The sequence below is a fragment of the Camelus dromedarius genome, chromosome 8, assembly GCF_036321535.1.
Source record: "Camelus dromedarius isolate mCamDro1 chromosome 8, mCamDro1.pat, whole genome shotgun sequence".
NCBI classification, from domain to species: domain Eukaryota; kingdom Metazoa; phylum Chordata; class Mammalia; order Artiodactyla; family Camelidae; genus Camelus; species Camelus dromedarius.
In genome coordinates, this window is record NC_087443.1 from 27,980,901 (window position 1) to 27,996,024 (window position 15,124).

A 15,124-nucleotide genomic window follows, 5' to 3' on the forward strand; every position below is an offset into this window, starting at 1 on the left:
CATTACCTGAGCTGTGGGAGCCCCCAGGGACATTGTCTCCTTCCCTTGGGTCCTACTTTTCCTGGCCCCAAGGCTGTCCCTGAATGGTGTGACAGACACACACTGGGCTCCATGTAGGGGGACATGACTGCTACGAGCATGGCCTTGCTGGGGCTTAATTTCTCATCTGTAGAAGTAGGACCAGGTGAGTGGTTCCTGGACCTTCCATGGGCTACTCAATTAAACTTTAAAAATCATAGAGAATATCACAGGGTTGCCAACTTTTCATTTTGACAAGTAAGGGTATAAACTGTCAAATGCCAGCTCTACCATCATTGTCATTCCATTTAAAGGGCATATTAATACCCAAGAAAGGAGTGATGACATAACGTCAAAGAAAAGGACAGCTCTTCCCTGGAGAGGGGTGTTAGCTGTCTTTCGTGGACACACACACTTTGCGTTGTGCTGCTGCTTCCGTTCCAAACTCCATCCTGGAGCAGCACTGCTCTGTGGCCCAACATGTGGACCTCAGGACCAGAGCCAGCCTCCCAGGATGCTTTGCTGTGGGGAGCCAGTCTTCTTCCTGATCCACAGGTGGTGGTGGGCTCCCTTCCAGCTTCTGCCTCCTCCCTCTTGACACTTCCACCATCTCTCTGTCTCAGTAACTCCTCTCCAGGAGTAGGGACACTCCAAACTGTCCTGGGCTGTTTTGCAGAAGGTGGGAGAGAGGAGGAGCCCGTGACCTCACTGGCCAGATGAACGAGCCCCTTGAGCATCTAGATTCTGCATCTGCATATTCAGTTGTTTCCCCAGCCACGTTCACATCCTTGTTTTGATTCCGTTTGCCTCTTCCCTGCTAACTTGAGTCATAAAAGTTAACTGGGTTGTGATATGGAGATTTCTCCCTTCTTTTATGAAAATGAAGGTTTGGGAAAAAAAAAAAAAAGAAAATGAAGGTTTGGGATTTCCTGTGGGTCTTAGTTATCCATATCCAGTCTGTTTTGATGAGAAACCACACTGCGCTCTACTTTGGTGAAGTAGACAGAGATGGGGTTTGCTGTCTGGAAAATCCGGATTTCCTTCCTGATGGTCTCTTTATTAGCCACAGGACCTTGGGTAGGTTGTCGTCCAAGGTCATATGAGTGCGTACTCTGGGACTTAGCAGATAATACTACTTACTCATGACCTGCTTTGCCTTCATCATCATGGTTGATTGAGCCTCACAGATATTCTGTGAGGAAGGTGATTGTAAGCTTGTTTTTCGATGGAGGAAACTGAGCTGGACAAGGCGGAGTGACTTGTGCCGGGTTGCATAGCTGGAGGGAGAGGAAGCCAGGAGTCAGGCTGTCAGACAGCAGCACCTGTGCTTCCCACACTCGTTGTGCGTCTCTCAGCCACATGGGTCTACCTGGTCTCTTACGTGAACGAGCTGTGTTTCCCTGACAATTGTCTTCCCAGGCAATGCAAGATTCTTCCTGCAAGGAAAAAGGATTTGTATTGAGTGTATGGGCCTGTGTGGGATTTATAAGGCCACTGTGCTAACCATAGACCTTCAGAAAGCCTCAGTGCCTCACCTACTCATCTTTAAAATGGGGATAATGGTGCCTAACTTGCAGTATGGTTAATAGGATTAACCAAGAGGACACAAGGCATTCAGGAAATTACATCCGTTATTAATCTTTCTGAACTGGCCCTCCCTGGTATGGTTACAAGTTATTTCCCAACTGGGAAACACATGTGATTTTGGTCTTCTGACTTGGGCCCCTGTGATGGTGTTCTTGTCTCTGTGGTTCTTGAGCCATTCTCCCAGGAAAGGGCAGTTGCCTTGCAGACCAACAGCTCGGCCACCATGTCTTGGCAGGTGAGCCGATGACATGGATCTGGGCCTGGTCACTCCGGTCAAGGGATCAGAGCTGAGGTCTCTGTTAATCCAATTCCAAGTCTCTGAGGCCCAGATAGTGAACTTGGGTCTGTCACTTATATGTTCCCATTTTATGAAGCTGATTGACTGAGAAGGAGATCATTAATTTGCAAATGTCGTATATTGGCTGAGATGGGTGCATTAGTCCTAAAAGTTTGGGGTGGACTTTCTATTTTTAAGCAGCAAATGTGGCCATTTGAGAACACATCTCACCACGGGATATGATGTCTTATCGGTCATTCTGTTCCCAGATTGAGACCCCCTCCCCTAGCCATTATTTCAGCCCTGTCCATACTTGACTGATTATAACCAGATGTCCGTACTACAAAATTTTGTTATTTAGAAGCCATAGGGTGTAAGATGATTGTGTCAGTAGTAGTAATAAACAGCATTTTAGAAGGAGATTCAATCTCTTCTTTGTACCTTTTGCCTATCCTGAGGCAGGAAGGAGGAGAAGGAAAACATAGCCTTTGGTCTTAGAATAGAGTGGATTTAAATTTCAGCTCTACCACTTACGAGGTGAGTGATCTTGGAGATTACCTAACCTCCCTGAGCCTCGTAATATTCCTACCTTACAGGCTTGTTACGAGGATTAAATAAGATGGTGTAAAACTGCCAAGGAGAGAACATGGCCTGTAGAGGCAAGAAGGGATCAAGGATCTCCTGAGAGGCAGCCGATTCCCTCAGTCCCCAGGGGACAGGCCGGCAGCTCAGAGCATGGCCCTGAGAAGGGCCGGGAAGGAGCCCGTCCTCCCCCAGCATCTCACACGCCAGGACACGGCACGTGAAGGACTCACAGTCCAGACCTCAAGGTCAGGCAGTTTCAGAGCTAGACAGAACCTTGGGGAGCCTTTACACGGCCCCTTTGAATTTGAGACAAGGAAACCCGAGGCAGAAAGATGGTGAGCGACTTGTTAAAGGGTTCCCACCCTTTTCCCGCTGTCACCTTTTTCCTCCCGCGAAGACCTATAAAAAGCGGATCTTACACACAGCACAAGGGAGCTCCTAGGAGTGAGAATCCGGACAGGGCACCCGGGAAGCCAAGCTAAAAATGCCCGTGATGATAAGGTATCTTAGGACCAGCAGAGAGACTCAGTCATCGTGATGGTTTTCTGACACCCCAGAGCAATTGGCTTTGTCTGAGCTTCTTTTTAAGCTCCTGCAGCCTGAATCTTTGGCCACCGTACTTCTTCCCTGGATGTGTAGTCTGTAGTTAGCAGACACAGCAGCTGCTAGATGGGTTCCCTCGGCACAACCGTGGTACCCCCTGTGCATATGGGGGGTCCCTGGAGGTGGAGGGGGAGGCTGCAAGGGGCAGAGGAGGCTCCGTCCTGCCAGGGAGAGGTTGGATAATCAAAACTTCCCAAGGGCAGAAACCAAATCCACCACCCACTGACACCAGCTCCCGGCAGGGGCCCCGGTCTCCTGCTGCCCCATTTCCCCCCCCCCCCCCCGCCCCTGTGTGTCAGGGCGCCCACTTCCTCCTTCCTCTCCCTTTGCAGACCTCTCACTATGAAAATCCCAGCTGGTGGTGCCCACATTATGCTTTATTTGCTTGAGCTGTTTCCGGTAATCGGCCTAATCCCTAATACACGGGATTATTAGTACCTGGGAGAACCCCAGGGCTGGGCCACCCTTCCAGGATGTAAAAGAGGCTGCCCACCCGGAAAGGGGCAGGAGGGGGGCCATTTCCTCTTGGCCTCTTTGGAAGAAGTGGGGGTGGCTGGAGCACCATTCCCCAACATTTAGGCTTGGTGGAGACCTGAGGCGGGGGGAGGGGGCAGGACAGTGGCCTGCATGGAGGTACAGGAAGCCCCATGGGTTTATACGGGCTGAAGTTCAGGTATTTCTGGGTCTTAGACCAAGCTGTGCCACAGGACACCTTAACCATTGCCCTGAAATAAAGCATCAATTAAAAGCTAAAACGGGCCTGTGAATTTCAAACTGGTTTTCCACGGAAGACCTCTTCACTCAGGTGCAGTCTAACGTAGAACCTTAATAGGTGAAAACTGTTCAATATAGCTGAGCTTAAATTTCTAGGGGGAGGAGGGACACAGGCCTTGCCTTCTCTGCTCTCCCTTGCTAATGCCCTAAGGCACCTCACAGAACACACAATGCTGGCCTCTAAGGAACAGGAAACTATGGGTTTAACCTACTGCTCCCCTTCATTTCCCACGTGGTAACTCCTCACTCTGCTCAGAGAGGTTGAGTAACTGGCCAAGGCCACACAGCCTGCTCCTGGCAAAGCTGGGGCTTGAGTTCAGGCTTCCCAACTTGCAGCCCAGAGTTCTTGGCCCTACTACCATTGCTTAACAGGAGACCAGGACTTCTGGAGTCCTGCTTTGTGCTCAGCAAAGGGCAGCTGTGTGCTGGGCTGCTGGGTCAGTTTTGCTGGGTGAGAGGGGGCAGGGAGAGGCGGGGGCTGCTGCTGGGGACTGGATGAAGATGGGGGTTCCAGGCTGACTGAAGGAATTCCTCGGAGGCAGGATCCATCCATGCAGGCTCAGGGGAAGTGGCTCTCTGATGGCGACCAGGGAAATTTGAGGACGAAGTGGGACTGTGAGACACTGGAGAAAGACAGATGGCGGTTTCCAGGTCCTTCCTTCCCCCACAGCCCTCTGCAAGTTGCTCACCCAAGATATGCCCCATAGCACCAAGGCCCTGGGCAGAGAGAGGTCTAGGCATGGGGCTTCCAGGGGCGGGAAGTACTCCTGGTCTCTGCTCAGTGCCCCACCCCGTAGGTACCCCTGGCCCTGCAGGACTTGCCCAGGACTGCCGGTGAAGGCCCTCCGAGGATGCAGATGGCACACGGGAAGCTGTCTTCTCCTTTGGCCGCATCTGTATAAAGAACCTCCGTGCTTAGCAGGGGGGCTCACAGCCTGTCACCTTGGCCATGTTCATTTCCAACTGGATGCTCTGCTCCATGAAGGATGATTTATGGTTCCAAGCTGGTTCTTGGCCAAGAAGGGACCTGTGTTCCTGTCCTTGATTTAACCACCCCCTCAAGGCGCAGGGACTTTGAAGGAGGGTCTCTGTGGCACACGCAGCACCCAGACGTGGGGCTGATTGAGCGTCCCTGACGGTGAAAGCCCTCTCCGGGGCACTCCAACAGCCCGCAATCGTTCCGCACATATCATCCTGTGGGCTCCTTGCGCCATCCCTGGGAGGAAGTCAGCTCAGGTACTTGTCTCTCTTTGGTGTCAGGCAGCTGGCTTTAAATTCTAACTGTGTCTTCCTGGACCAGCTGCCTAACCCCTCGTATGCAAATGAGCATATTCAGACCTACCTCAGAGTTGCTCTGATGCTGCCCAGAAACAATGGCCGGTACGGTCACTATCACTACTTCTTAGTAATATTATCTGTTCTGGATATCGTGCTTGCCAACAACTGACTTCCCATCTGTTGCTGCTCCCCTTCTTCCCTCCCTTCCTCTTTTTTCTCCTCCTTTTCTCCCTCCCTCCCTACTACACCCTTCTTTCCTTCCTACCTTTCACCAAGATGTGTCCAGTGCTCACTTCCTCTGAGCTCATAATGTTTTATTGTTGAGGATTCAGCAGTGAACAGAAGAGGTGAAGATTCTTCCCCTCATGGAGCTTACAGGCAATAAAAGTTGATTGAAGTGTGCAGATGGTCATATAAATGCTCTAGGGAGGCATAGAGCATAGATGGGGAGTGGGAGAGGGGTGGGTGTCATTTTCAAGGGTGTGGGCAGGGAAGTGCTCACCAGTAAGGTGAGGGTTTGAACAAAGTGTGAGGGGACAGAACAGCTGTGGCTCTCTGGGGCAGGGGGAGCAGCCAGGGCAGTCAGCTGCAGCTGGGAGTGGGCCTGGAACATTCTGGCGGCACAAGGAGGCTAGTGCGGCTGGAGTGAGCAAGCAAGGGAGTGGGAGACTTGGAGGATGATGGGGATGACGTCAGGAGTGGGACAGTTTGTGTGGGTTGGACTGTGAAGTCTGTGTCTGGTCCTCTGAGTGGGATGGAAGCCACGGGAGGGAGGTGGTGTCGGCCCAGTGGTGACACAATCTGACTTATGTTTTTAAGAGGGGCTTTCCTCTCAGATGATCACTGCTTAAACACCTTCCCAGATCCAGCTGAGATGTAATGAAACCCGAGATAGACTTGGAGCTTCATGGGGAGGGAGGTGCGGGTGGCCTCGGCAGGGATCAGCCAGGCGACTCTGAATCCTCCTGGTGGCTGCCCATCCCCTGCTTCATCCCTGATGCAGTCGCACAGCAGGTGTGGTGCTCAGAGTGGCACCTGGCACCTGGAGGGGCAGTGAGCCCAGCCGGGCAGGAGCAGGTGTGGCAGAGGCTCACAGGGAGGGTGTGGCCAGCACAGTGAGCCACCTGTCAGGGCTTGGCAATTCCAACATCCTGTTGGGGCCTGGGGAGTTAATGGGGGCCCTGCCCTGGAAGGTGCAGCTGGGCAGGGATCTGAGAGGTGAGCCACGATACCATCCTTTCCCCTCTTCGTAAAGACGTTGGTACTTTCAGAAAGTGCTGTGCTCCACCTTACCAGATTACAAAGCAGGACACATCCTTATTACAGAAGAGGCTTTGGGAAATGAAATGACTTGTCTAAGAAAGCTGGACTTTCAATCCTCAGAGCTCTTCCTGTCACACAACAGATGTTCCCAGTATACTGGGTCCAATTCAAGAAGGATGAGAGGCGGAGACAGCCTGGATCTGAGGACTAGAGGTGGTGTGGTCCTGGGATTGGCACAGGCCTGCTCCCCGTGCTGGGCCAGGGCATCTCCTACTGCTGGGGAAAGCTGGGCACTTTGAAGACAAGAAACTTTGCCTTGTGGGGCCCCCACACCCAAACCCACCTGTACCAGGCCAGGTGGAGGCTTCTGCTGGTACTGGGAACACTCGGATTCCAGATTGTAGACTTATGGGGCAGGGAGCTGATTGGGAGCGATGGGTTCCCTGGGTCTGGATTCAGAGGAATCATCCTGTCTGGGAAGCAACAAAAGAGAAGAGAAGTAGAGCCAGCTGAGGGTTTGTGTCTTGGCTCGGTTACTACCTGGTGGGGCAGGGTGGCACTGGGCACGTGACTTCCTCTAGGCCTCAGCATTCTCATCCGTACAGTGAGGGGGTTGACATCCGAAGGGATGGCTGAGGTCCCTTCTCAGGCTTTGGTCTTTGACCTGATGGTTCAGGGGCAATGCCCAGACATCCAACAGCTGTGTACTCTGGACAGTGAATACTGGACGGTTGACTGTGGCCTGGTCAGACCCTCGGCACAGGGGACATTGGAGGGTGAGGCCCTCTGTGGCCGTGTTGACAGGAAGTCACTGACAGTGAGGGTGCAGGCCCAGCCCTGTGAGAGGCAGCCAGTGTGGACATTCAGTAGGAGGGGACAGTTGGCCACTCTGCTCCCCAGTGCCCCTCTAGCCTTCTGTACCTGCACTGTCACCCTGCAGCCCTCCCCATCCTTCAGTCTGGGCACTGAGATTAGATTTTGTCCCTTGTTGTCCCCAGGAGACAGCTGTGGCTTCTTTTGCACAAAACTCTAGGGGGAGAGAGGGCAAGGCTGGAGGGAGAGGGGCCTTTTAAGCCAGACAGAGCCCCTTTCCCAGGAGAGTGGCTGTGGCTGGACATCCACTTGCCAGGACACCCCCAGGGACCGCCCAGTCTCATTTTCTCTCTCCTCCTCCCTCCTCCTTGTTCCTCTTTGTTCCAAGAGATCCTTTTCTCCATTTCAGAAAATATGTGATGGTCTGTCTGAGGCTAGGGTAGCTGGAGCCTGTAGCTAGTGGGGCTGTCTCTCTTCCACACCCCCCACCCCACCCCACAGTGATTTCCTGGAGGATGAGCAGGGACCAGGGCCAGTTCTCTCCTGACACCAGTGGGCGCCTATCTGACCCAGCTCAGGAGTCCTCCCAGCAGGGGGCTGGGTCCTTCTCTGCAGGGGCAAGTGGAAGGTCTGGGGATGGAGGGATGCCCCCTCTGTCATTCAAAACAAAGCCCCATTCCCCCCTAGGCAGCGTCCTGTGGGGCACAGGAGACAGCAGTGTGCTGGGACTCAGGGAGCAGCCTCTCTCTGGTCCTCTGTCTCTTCATCACACTGGGAGGTTGAGCTAATGGGGCTTTGAGTTAGAAGGGATCTAAGAGGTCGCTTGGTCCAGAGCTGAGTGTGTAGGGATCCCTGTCCCCGCGGTCCTAGGGGAGAGCCACACAGCACCTGCTGGAACCCCTCCAGAATTTGGGCAGGCACTTTACCTCCTGGGGGCCCATTACCTAGGCGAAACCTCATAGCTGTTAGAACCTACACTTGTTTCTCCTCTGTTCTGTAATTATTACGGTTTCACTCTGGGCCAGTGTCCATCCCAGGGCCCCAATCAATGGTGCAGCTTTAACTGAATATCCTTGGAGCCAACCTGCCCATCAGTGGGTGCTCCGTCAAGGTGGCTATGCCTGCCACACCTCAGCCCTGACCCAAGCATGGTGTGTTGTAAGTTTCACCACCACCTTAACAGGGTCTGTGTGTTTGTCCCCATTTTACACAGAGGAGGCTGAGGCTGTGAGCTAACATGCTCGAGGTAGCCGGCTTGTAAGTGGCAGAGCAGACCTAAGGCCAGATGGGCTCGCTGTCCCCAGCCTGAGTTCTCAGGCTCTGTGCTTTCCCCTGAGAAGTATCTGCTATCAGTTGGCCTGTCTATAAATTGGGGGCAATTCCACCTGCCTGTTGGATTTATTATAAGGTCTAAGCAAGATAATGCCGAGAAGGCACTTAAGTTTTAGTTGCTGATACCCAGTTCTGGCTTGATAAATGGCGGTCAGTCACTGTTATAATGGGCTCTGCCCCTTCCCACTCTCTCCACCCCCACCCCTGCATGTCCTCAGCAAGGCCACTTAACTTTCTGGGCCTCCATACCCTTTCTCCGGAGTAGGGGTTCCACCTGTCCTGATGAGGGATGCTTTGGCCAGAGTGAGGTCAGAGGTACAGAGGGGCTTTTCCTCCAGACCAAGGAGCGCTAACCTGGCCGCCTGGCTTCAGGCTTTGCAAGGCTCCAGCCTCCCCCGCCCCAGCCACTCCCCCAGTTCTACCGCCCACGCGTAATTAAGCTCACAACATCCAGAGTAAGCAAATGATATTGAGAGCATTATCTCCCTTTAGTCTGTGTTTTTCCTTGCCTATCATAAAGTAATTAAAATAATGAATGCCTTGTAAAACAATAGGTAAGAGGGCTGGCAAGAGACCATTATCTGCCATATGCCTCTTGTGCTCTGAATTATTGATGCACTGAAACCACCGTGACTGGAGAGGACTCCCTGCCTCCCAGCCCTTTCCTTGCCGATTCCCTCCTCCAGGGTCCGCCGGGTGGCTGGGGAGCCTGCACCCCAGGATTGAGGAACAAAGAGCTAGCTCTCCAGGCCCCCGGGCCGTGGCCCTGGACCAGCTCAGAAATGTGCCTGGGAGACGCTGCCAAGGGGAAACAAGCACCTCTGATGTGAGGACCTGCTCCTTGTCCTGATCTCTTCCTGGTCTGAGTGAGAGGAGAGGCCAGCACCGAGCTGGGGGCTAAGGTTCACGCCCCATTTCATATCAGGGCAGGGATGATCATGCCACATCAAGATGATAGGCAGTGGTTCTCAAACTGGGGTTCCAGACCAGCAGCCTCAGCATTACCTGGGAACGCTATTTGTTAGAAGTGAGGGTCGGGAGTGGGGCCCAGCACAGTTTTAACAAGCCCTCTGGGGGGTTCTGGTGCCGCTCAAGTTAGAGAACCATGGCTAAGTGTCTGTGGCTCTCGAAGAAGCAGGAGGTGGTGAGACTAATTAATGAAATGGTGTTTTCTGTGTCATTGGTCACTGTTTAATCCTGCTAACACCTATGGGGCAGGCATCTTACAGGAGAGGAAAGCTGAGTCTACACCTTCCGTTACTAAGGCTGCCTCCAGATCAGGGCCTCTGTCTCTCCCAGGACACCCACTTGTGCAGTCTCCACATGGCCAAGACTCGAGGTCCTAACAGGCCATTGAGACTGGCCTTGGGTGGCTTGCACTGTGGGCTCCACAGACGTCAGCAGGTGGCCCCCAAATATGTCCATTCTGTACCCCACCTCCTCAGGCCTCCTCTTGGACTGTTCAATCACCGAGGGGGCCAGTACACTTGGAAATTAAACATGAGCGCCTGGTGTTGCTGGTCCTCTATCTGTCTGCCCAGCATCCCTGAGTCAGGGGTGGCTGGTGGGGGATAACCAGGCATTGGGAGCAGCTTCCTGCCTGCCTGCGAATCCCCAAGGGGGTGACTCATTCAGTGCCTCCCAGCCTGCCTCACCCTCATTCACTGCAGACCAAGATTTTTGCCTCTGCCTTTGGGTTTTCCTCTTCACTCCAATTCACAGTGATCCCCCAGCTCAGTTTGTTTTAACTAATTCTAGCATTTTAAATGATGAACCTATTTTTGCTGGCATCTTTTTAAACATCTATGTTTGCACAAATAATCTTAGTGGTTATTTGAATAGGGAGCCCAGTTAAATTTAAATTCTAGACAATGAATATGTTTTTAATATAAGTATGTCCGATGCAATCTTTGGGACATACTTATACTAAAAAATTATTTGTTGTTTATTTGAAACTAAAATCTCTGGGAATCCTGTATTTTATTTGGTAACCCCTAAGCCCAGGCTCTGTAGTCAGTGAGGGGGATGACACTTATAACCTTTTTTATTCATTCATGTTTATTGAGACAACTACATGCCAGACACTCTTTTAGGTGCTTGGAATTCAGCAGCTGGGGGAGGCAGACTGTAAATTAAATAGTAAGTGAATTATGGAGTGTGTTAGAAGTTTTAAATGCTATGGAGAAAAATAAAGCAGAAAGGGCAACACGTCAGAAGACAGTTGGAATTTTAAAAGAGTAGCCAGAGCAGAATTATTGAAAATGTAACATCTCAAAGACTTGAGGGAGGTGAGGGACTAAACTGTGACCCTCTGTGAGAAGAGTACTCTAGGCAGAGGGCACATAACATGCAAGTTTTAGGGCCCTATGTGGGCCCTATGTGGGGCTCAGTTATCTAATGAAGTCAGCCTTTTTTCCTCAAGCACATTTTTAGCCATGAAGGGGAATTTATTGCTTCCTGTAACTAAAAAGTTCTGGGGTGGATTTCAGGCAAAGCTGGATTCAGGTGTTCAAATGATGACATCAGTATTCTATCATTTGTAGTTTCCCCTCGTGGCTTCATTCTCAGGGAAGGATTACCTCTTATTCTTTGCAGCAAAAGCCCCAGGCTTGAGTCTTGTTGGGTTGGCACGGCTCATGTAACCATCCTTGGTCCAGTTGCTATTGCCAGAGGGATGGACTGGTCTGATTGACCAGTAGCCATTCCTGGGGCCAGTGTGGACCTTCAGTCCCTTTTGGACCACACAGTCTGGGATGAGGAGATGGAGATTTCCTTAGGAAAGCAGGGTGCACCTATGAGAAGGCTGTGAAGGCTGGGCAGGCAGAATGCTGATCTCATCTCTTTCCCAGCCATTCCATGACCCTAGACAGGTTGGTTTCCCTCCTGAGCTTCGTGATTCTTGTCCTTTCAAATGGGAAGAGAATAATTTCATTCTTTTTTCTTTCACAAAGATATTTTAAGAGGAAACAAAGGAAAAATTCTTTTAAAAAAGATTTTAAAAGAACAATCAAAGCCATAATCCATCCCTTTTTCCCAACCCCTGTGCCTTCAAGCCGTTTCCCATCTCAGTGGGGGCCCCTCTGGCTTTGATTCTTTTGGGTAGGTTGTGTTTTTAAAATCTGCTTGGTGCCTGTGTCTCAACTCTTGTTCTCTGTTGCCAGGAGGCCCAGAAGATTAACAATGGCTCAAGCCAGGCAGACGGCACTCTCAAGCCAGCGGACGAAAAAGAGGAGGCGGTGGCAGCTGAGGTCGGCTGGATGACCTCCGTGAAAGACTGGGCGGGGGTGATGATATCTGCCCAGACGCTGACTGGCAGAGTCCTGGTGAGTCCCCAGCTCCCTCCTCACAGGAGGAGGCCTGCTTTCTGGTCCACGATCTCTGTGTTTATGGGGATGCGATGTTTCACTGGGTCTTTTCCTGGCCACTGGCTATCAGGAGGTGGGGGAGAAGAGCGAGTGCTTACGTCGTCGTGGTCATGGAGGAGAGGCTGGCTTCTTTGTGCACATCTAAGCCAGTGGTTCGTGCAGGGATTTGCACACTGGGGCTGCGTCCGGGGCAGAGATGGTCTGTTGGGGAGGATGTAGGGCATTTCCTCTGCCAGCAGAATAGGTGTGCACATGCGTACACACGCAGTACACACACAGACACACACACACACACGTACACAGCTTGACACTCGTGGAAAGGAGAGAGGGTCAAAGAAATGTGTGCTCAGAATTTGTGGAAGTCCCATAAATGCTAGGCTCCAGGGAGTTCTGTGTGTATGTGTGTGTGTGTGTGTGTGCATGCGTGTGTGTGCGTGCACCTGTGTGTACCACCTAGGGATGTTGCTGTTGTCTCCTGGCTGCCATAGTTTCCTAATCTCCCACCCTGTGTCATTGGGATCCTGCCCAGGGTGGAATTCCTCAGTCATGCCAATGGTGTAACTTGTCAGCAGCCCACCTGAGACTGTTGGCCCCGTGCTTGGCCCCATTGCTCGTGTGACCTTATTTCTGGGAGCCTGTCTCCCAGCCCCACCTGCAGCCAGGGCTCATCCTCCCCTTCTCTGTGCATTTATTGCATTCTCTCTGATTTGCTCGTGTGGAGCTTGGCTTCACTGACTGTCCTTATGAGCTGTGGGTTCTTGGCAAGGATGGTGGGTGGGACAAACCTGTAGTAACCAACCATCCTTGTTTGCCTGGGGGTCCTGGGACATGGGTCTTTCAGTGCAAAGATGGTGACGATTTGGGGTGAACAAGTGGAGTTGGTCAGCACAGCCAGACCAAGCTCCTTCCTTGGGTAGCCCTGTCCACCAGCTTTCTGGGGTCTGCTTAGAGTCAAGAAGTTCCCTGAGAAGGATGTTGTATTCCAAATGACTTCATGTGATTCTGGAAACTGGTTTGTATGGGTTGCCCTTCCTGGGCCTGAAGCTGGGGCTTGGTCAAAAGTCATTTGGCTCAGAGATGGAATAAATGGGGATGTCCTGGTGACTTGGGGGGAATTGAAGATCAGTCAGGGATGCTGGAAGATAGAGGTAATCACTCTCAATGTTTCATGGCAGAAACTCAGTGAGGAGGTGGCTATAGATGACAGAGAGGTGGTAAAACTTCACTCATCAAGAATCCTTCTTGGGGAGAACTCTACATTATGCTTGGGATAAAATATCTCACCAACAACTTAAGGGAAGGATTAAGACACTGAATGTCATCATGCTTGAGTCACAAAGGTGGTGGCCAAACGGCCTTCAAGGAGGACAGGGTTCTGTTAACTGAGGGACCTCTGGGAGCTAAGGCTTCTGAAGAATCTGGTTTTGAAGTCATGGCTGACATTAATTGGCAGCAAAATTTAAAGTTAGGAATTTGGAGAGGAAGAGAGAGAAACTGGTGAGGCCAGTTGTGGTGTGGAGAAAGGCAGAGGGGGACAGTCTGGGTCGGTGGGACCCAGGAGAGACTGGGTAGCCCTGTCTAGTGAGGAATCGAAGATGGCTTGTTGTGGGCTGTGCTATGTGACCACCACCTTCATCTCCCCTCCAGAGTCTTCAGTAAAGTCTCCATTGCCTTTTCACACTTGTGTGAGTGGATTCAGTGTTGGAAACTTAAGGAGGTTGAATTCTGGGTCTGGGTATTCACATGGGATGAAATGGAGGCAGTGCATTCTATACGGTCAGCAGTGATAGTGGATGGGGAGCAGCCAACAGTTTGGTGCACACATGTGATGCCAGCTACTTCCGTGTAGCCACTGAGGACAACAGTTCTAACTGTCTTCTTCAGCATCAGCTAAGAGATACTGAGAACCAGCTCTGGGCCAGGTGTTTTTTCATCCCCATGGAAAACCCTAATTCCACTGCACTGTGGATGGAAGTTATTGGAGGAGTTTCTGGAGGAGAAATACTCTGAGTACAAACATTGCATAAGTTGTGTATGGCGGGGGAGGCTGAGTATAGGGAAGAAGGGGAATGTCAAGAAAGCCTTCTAGGGCTTCACAGAGAGAAAAACCTTTGAGCAGCATCTTCCAGTTCAAAGTGAACTGAGCACATTTGATGACAGTGACAATATCAAAAATAAAAACATAACTGAACTTGAAAACAAGAAAGGGGATCCCTTACGAGGCCAGAAGCTGAGAATACTAATAAAACAGAAGGCATTTGAGTTTAGCTTGGCAATGTGAGTTAGGATCTTGAAAGTCAAAGGAGAGATTATTCCAGAGCAAGGGAACATCAGGAGCAGAGCAGAAGTGTGGTGCATCGGAGGACTGAGGCCTGGGCTGTGAACACACAGGCCCTAGAGGGGATGTAAGACTGTGACAGTGAGCAGAAGGCAGCTTATCAGGTCTTCAAATGCTGAGCTAAAGCTGAATTTTGTAGGAAAAGGAGATTTTTGAGGGAGTGGTCTTGTGATTGGTGGTTGTGCTGAGAGGAACACAAATAGACAAGTAGAGACCAAATTGGTGAGGCAGGAGCTCAGAGATGCTGGGATGGTTGGGATAGTGAGCTCCCAGCACCTGTGACAGGTCAGGAGAGGGTGCCTTACTGCAGCGGACCTGGTGAGGCAAGGCCTGAACTAGGACCACACGGTGGAGGCAGGTGGCTGGATGTGTGTGGTATTTAGCAGTAGAACTCACAGGCCAAGTGCATCCAGCAGCCACCTTGAAGCTACTGCTGATGACAACATTCTTATGAGCCTCTCGGGAGCCAGATGCTGGGCCAGGCCCTGTATGTTCTTATCAGGTTGAAGGGTAAGGACCACACTGCATTCACTGCATATCTCCAGTTTGGCTGTTGTGTTGTAGGGGTTCATTATGAAGAAGCCAGGAAGCCAATCCTATCAGTGAATTTATGTCCATTTTACAGTTGAACAAACCGAGGCCTCAGAAGGGCAGTGAAGTGACAGAACCAGGCTAGTACGTGCTGGCCTCTGGAATCCTGTCTAGTGCTCCTTCAGTGTCATTACTTATCAGTTCAAGATAACGCCTTTTCTTTTCAAAGCCACTGTGAGCTCTTGCTGTGGCTGTGGCATTTTGACATTATTGTCCCCAAGTCAATTAGGTCCCGAGACTGGCCTGATTCTCTTAACATTTGTGTGGATAGTGTGGTCTGCCCAGGTCTCCTTGCCTGGG

The 15,124-nt window shown here is 51.4% G+C and overlaps 1 protein-coding gene across 18 annotated transcripts in view; it reads left to right on the plus strand.

The window, feature by feature from the left end:
- KCNMA1 (potassium calcium-activated channel subfamily M alpha 1) overlaps positions 1 to 15,124 on the plus strand; it is a 711,615-nt gene that overhangs the window by 196,368 nt on the left and 500,123 nt on the right. For all 18 annotated transcript variants that reach the window (XM_064488015.1, XM_064488016.1, XM_064488018.1 and 15 more), the window contains exon 2: positions 11,692 to 11,853. In XM_064488015.1, the coding sequence (XP_064344085.1) occupies positions 11,692 to 11,853 (162 nt within the window). The remainder of the gene's footprint in view (positions 1 to 11,691; positions 11,854 to 15,124) is intronic.